This window comes from Alligator sinensis, unplaced genomic scaffold (genome assembly GCF_000455745.1).
Source record: "Alligator sinensis unplaced genomic scaffold, ASM45574v1 scaffold16_1, whole genome shotgun sequence".
In the NCBI taxonomy this organism is placed as follows: domain Eukaryota; kingdom Metazoa; phylum Chordata; order Crocodylia; family Alligatoridae; genus Alligator; species Alligator sinensis.
Window position 1 is genome coordinate 2,451,748 of NW_005842045.1, and position 5,964 is coordinate 2,457,711.

General features: G+C 39.1%; 1 protein-coding gene across 1 annotated transcript in view; it reads left to right on the plus strand.

Moving 5' to 3' along the window:
• Positions 1-3,035, plus strand: part of CAVIN2 (caveolae associated protein 2) — a 12,633-nt gene extending 9,598 nt beyond the window's left edge. The window contains exon 2 of the mRNA XM_006022792.3: positions 404-3,035. Within this exon, the coding sequence (XP_006022854.1) occupies positions 404-1,195 (792 nt within the window). The 3' untranslated portion in view covers positions 1,196-3,035. The remainder of the gene's footprint in view (positions 1-403) is intronic.
• The last annotated feature ends 2,929 nt before the right edge of the window (positions 3,036-5,964 follow it).

Here is a 5,964-nt window from a genome sequence, read left to right on the forward strand (position 1 = left end):
CCCCCCCCCCACCCCCCACTTTTTTACCCCTGAATATCCAGGACTCAAAAAAATAAAACATGGAAAAAAAACCCAGTGTAATGCATCCTCAGGCAGTGCGCCCTTGCAGCATGGAGAACACCGGACTGTGCAGTATGTGGCACCGCAAGCATGTTTGCAGCACCACATACCGTACAATCACGCTCTGCTCTGCCTTCTGCCAAGCTATACATTCGAATGCTTCACAGCGTTTTGAGTGGTTTGTTACTGGTTAAATATACCAAAACAAAAAAATACTTTTTCCTTCATTTCCGGGGAGGAAAGGGAAGTGGGAGGGGGCAAATATAATTTTTCAGCTCTGTGTTTTGTTTATCAAAGTTGTGAGCCATGCACTGTGCAACTTAAAAGTTGTCAATTCTTTCAGGAGGAAAATGAGATTCCTGCCAGTGTTTTTGCAAAAGAACCTGTTCCCAGTATCACAGAAGGGAAGGAAGAACTTGAAGATGAGAACAAGACTCTGGAAGAAACCTTGCATACAGTGGAGCTGTCATCAGATGATGAAATGCCTCATGATGAAAATGGTCTGGACGACAGTGCAGATGAAAAGGGAGAATCCAGAGCTGAGAAAATAAAAAGATCAAGCCTCAAGAAAGTGGACAGTCTCAAGAAAGCATTTTCCCGCCAAAACATTGAGAAAAAGATGAACAAGATCGGCACAAAGATAGTTTCTGCTGAGCGGAGAGAGAAGATTAAGAAATCACTTACTCCACATCACCAGAAATCCACTTCAAAGAGTTCCTCTTTCAAAGTGTCCCCCCTCACATTCAACGTGAAGAAAGTCCGTGAAGGAGAGACCCCTGCTGAAAATGAGGAGAAACCACCAGAAACTACAAGCAGTGATCAAGCTGTGAATGATGAGGAGACCTCATTCACTGAGGCATACTCAGAGTTGACACCTACCACTTCTATAACAGAGGAGGACAAAGCAATAGTCGATTCCTTTGAGAAGGAACCCAGGGAGGAAGGAGGGAGCAAAAGGATAAGCAACACCATTGAGCTTTCAATTGTTGAAGATGATGATGAGTATGGAACAGCACCAGAATTTTCTAGCCAGAGACAGTATGATGAGAGAAACAAACCAACCAGTGGAGAAACAGAACAGTCTGATGAAGAATCAACCCAAGCTGCTGTTCTCCAGATAGACCAAACAGCATAAAAAAATCTGAGCCTTCTTTTGTGTTCCAAAATACAGTGGTTTTAGTTAAGTGAATAACCAGTGTATATTTCTCCTACACGTATTCCATATATGGTGATACTGATTGTTTTGTGCGTTGTTTCCTATGCAGTGCTAATTTCTTGCACAGTGTTGGAATGCAGAGTGAACAAAAAGTCAGCTATACAGGCAACCTGCAAGGTGCTCAGTTCCAATTCACCTCCTAAACCAAGCGGGTGGGGTTATTAGTTAAGAGTTCCTGCAGCTAGCTGCAATTGCAGACTATCATGAAGACAACCTGACCAAAAGAGGGAGGCTGATCAGTTGGCTTTAAGTTAAATCAGGGAAGCACATGAAAAGTAGTCAAGAAATAATTGGATTACTTCTCCTTACTGCAGAATTCTGTAGCTCTGCAAGTAGTTTTATATGTAGAAGTTATCAATGAGAGCACTTTTATTTAGCTTGCTTTGCCATATCTTTTATATGTTAACTGATTCAGTAATTGCTGTATATACATGTATATCCTACTTTTGGCAGAGCTCCATTTTACCTTAAGACTAGAAGAGCAGAACCTGCACAAGGTAAAAGTGCCTAAAGTCAATGGGAGCTTGGCAATTGATTTCAGTGGGGCCAGGATTTCACCCACAGTCATTTGTTATTCACTTAATAGAAACAACTGTGTTTATAAGGCAAAGGGAGAGATGATTTTGTGTCTACAACAGTTTATGGAAATAGGTAGCTGACAAAGATGAATGTGTAACTAGTTCAATACTTACAGTGAGATCTGAGGTAAAGCTTGACATGTTGGAAAAAGGCACTAGAAGCAAGGGGTATAATAGAAATGTGGCATTGATATGATGAAAAAGCAAAGGGGCAGAATGTAAAAATAAAAATATAATTCCAGCATAAAAATATACACACTAGAATAGCACAATTTAATGACTACTTATTCCTTAGAACAGTATATTTTTCAAATTTTGCACCTGCACAACTTTGTATCCAAGAATATTTTTAAAACAGAATAATTTATCTATATAAAGATTTTCATATATAAAGCTATATCTATAGAAATGAGTTAACAGTTACAAGGATGTAAGGATAATTTTTAAAAAGGTAAAAAAAAAAAAGTTTAAAATTTCTATCAAGGATATTTGAGCATTACAATGTAAGTGTTTTGAACTGCATGGCAAGGATGAGCTATAAATGCCAATTTATACAGGGCTTTGTAATGACATGAGATTTGATCCTCCACGGATCTGACAACTTTTACTAAGTCTCCCACACATTCTCAAATTATAAGTTACAAGTTTTCAAAATGCATTAAAAATGAGAGCTTACAGAGCAGTGTGTTCACTTGCAATGTTCATTCCCACTACTTACAAATGTTAAAAAAAAAAGGCGGGGGGGGGGGAAGAGCACAATACCTGCCAAGAGTTGCCTTACATCCTTCTTCTTTTTCTTTTTTTCTTTGTATACTGATAATTCTGCTGTTACATAACATTGCACTAAAATGTTGTTTGCTTAAAGTTGTATTTAGAATCACAAGTTATTCAGAGTTTTCTAAGAAGCAAATATAGTGGCTGAAAGGTAAACCTTTGGGGAATGTTCCCTGCAACCAACAAACAACACTGGAAATTAGCCATTCATCAGAGCATATTTTAAGTAGGCGCGATTAGGGTTTAAGGTTTTTATTACGTGGTATCATACAAGAGCAATCTCTTCAAGAACAATGATGACATAATACACACAGTTACAGTCTTACTTTGTATTAACTACAATGTTGTTCAATACTTATAACTAACTAAAGATGTGATGACTTGAATAAAAAAAAGAAAAATACTAATAAAATTATGTCAGTGTTTGGGCAAAGCAAATTTTAGAATCTGGCATTGTCTAAATTAAAGACTAAAAATGCCTTACTTGAATTTATATCCCAGTTATCCCTATTACATGTCCTTCCTTATTATCTGTTCATGTTTTGAAATCAAAGCACAGTTTCTCAAATTTAACTTTCCAGACATCACCATGTCAGCAATCCAAAGCACCCAAATATATTCAGACACTTTGGTGAATTAGATAGCTCCATCTGCATTTATTATGCTGCACCACATTTTTAATACTTTAAATGATTCTGCAAGCATAATTGTATTGAACTGTACAGTTTGTTTATTCACACAGATAAACTCATGTCTTTTAGAGTGCCACATAGTCCTTAGCAGACTTAATTTTACTGACAGGCCAAAGCATTCATGTTTAACCTTTATAGAGTGGCTGTCAACTTCTTGCAGCCATGAAATACTAGCTGGGGAACACTAACATCATGTTTACATTTCACTTCCAGATATGCCAGTTTTGTTTGTCCTTATAAAAGTTTAATCAAGCAATACCACTGGACACATTTTACAGATCCTGAACTGAATGACATGCTCACCATCCTAAAACAGTCCTTCTTGCTTTGAGGACCAGATGAGTTGTGTTATGGTCAGTCCAAGAAACAGATGCAGCGCACAAGGTTAGTCTGTGGACCCAATCCAGCACACTGGGTCAGTCCACGGGCCCAATTTGGCATGCAGGGTAGCAGTAGCATTAATTACTGCTGCCAATCCTCTCCCAGCACTACATTTCTGGACCCATGGAGAACCCTAAGGGCTGGGTGATATGGCTCTACAGGATGGTTTTGGACCATAGGCTATATCTCAGTCACCACTGTTCTGAGAGCATTAAAATCCCATTCAATAAGATGATAGGAACTGCAGGTACTTGGCACCTTCAAAAATGAGACCAACAGAAAAGTAGTACAGATAATTATTTTGGGATATATAATGCACTTGGAGATTAATATAATGTCAGACTTAAATTTGTTTCCTAAAGTTTATGTTTATATATACACATGTATGTGTGTGTATTTCTACTTATATTCTATATCTATACACACACACACATATACACATACACATTTATATATATTTCCAGGGGGAATTATCTATCTATCTATAGATAGATGGATGCAGTAAAATCTCCATTATCCGGCATGAGCGAGGAATGCCAGGTGCCGGTTATCTAAAAGTACCAGAGCCAGACGGGGGGACTTGCACATGGTGGCACAGTTGCACACGGCAGGGGCGTAGGGTGGTGGATGGTAGCAGCAGCACAGTGCCAGTTAATAGAATATTTTGGCTAGGAGAATGCTGAAAGAGAGTGATTTTACTGGGGATATACTAGTAAATGCATATTCCCAAACAACACAATACATTTTTATATGATAGAAAAATGTTTAGTTTATTTGTTGCCATGTACTTTTACAACGTCTTATAAATAAGAGAGAGAAGTACTGTGGTCCTGAGCTGTCTTTAAGTCCGTTCCTGTGTCCTACCCATGTGTCCTCCACAAGAATATTAGTCCCTCCCTATTCCTTTTCATCATGGCAGAGTATCTGCAATGGCAGCATAATATTCTTTCAAATTAAAACATCTAATCATATGATAATATTTGCATATTGACAGTTGCTAAACACAAGCACAATAATCCTTCACAATGACTCGTATGTTTACATACATAATGTACAATTTATTTTTAAAGGTACATATCATACTGATATGTAACAAAATTGTTTACAACACAAAATGATTACATTTTCACCTGCTCCTCAGAAGATGTAGTTTAGCAGTGTTTGCTGTGATTCTCTGTGAATTACCATCTAAAATGAAAGGAAGTTTTTTGCCAAGTAAGAGTACTATAAGTTCTACATGGTAAAAATACTTATACTGTTGACAGTCTATGGATGCTAATGCTTCTTTTTCCCATGGCAGAAAAAAAAGCACTGCTATTTTTATCCATTTTTAGGTGACAGGGCAAAAAGCTTCCTCTTGACCTTTATGTGCCATCTGTGACACTGAACGCTATGAAAAGATTCCTGTGAAATACATGTTCAGATATGGGCCTTCTTTATTCCTTTACTGTCACATAAGGGGAGAATAGAATGCAGGCATCCATGGAATGAACTGGAAAAGGTACGTTCATTAAAATGGGAGGAGAGAGACAAGATGTACGTGCCAGAGATTTAAGAAACATTATACCTGTACAGTAGGACTGCAAAATGGTACTGTTCCATTTCGACTTGTGTTTTGACAGAACAGTGTTTTGTTTCGAATTTCATTTTGATTTGAAACCGCTGTTCTGTTTCGTTTTGTCAAAACAGTTTCGCCATTTCAACGCTGTTTTGATGTTTCACCCATAGGCTATAATGGAGAAGCTCAAAACAGCCTATAACTTTGTCATTTCTGACCTGATTTGGATTAAACTTGCGGGAATAGTAGCCCCTTCTGAGGGCATGAAGCCTGCCAAGTTTCAAGGAGATAGGTGCAGGGGTTTGGGGGAAGCTGCACCTCAGAGTCTTGAAAGCAAAACTCATGTCACGTGTATGTGTTAACCCACAGCAGGGTCAAAACTGCAGGCATGCTAGCCCCTGCTGAGGCAACAAAGCCTGCCAGCTTTCAAGGAGATGGGTGCAGTGGTTCTGGGGCCCTGTATCTCCTGACAGGTGGGACTGTGTCTGTCTTGGGGCACAGGGAGGTGAAAACTGCAGGCCTGCTAGGCCCTGCTGCATCCATGAAACCTGCCAACTTTCAAGAAGATAGGTGCAGGGGGAGTTGGGTTCTGGGGCCCTGCACCTCTGGCCGTAGGCAGGCAAAACTCATAGATTCATAGATGTTAGGGTTGGAAGGGACCTCAATAGATCATCGAGTCCGACCCCCTGCATAAGCAGGAAAGAG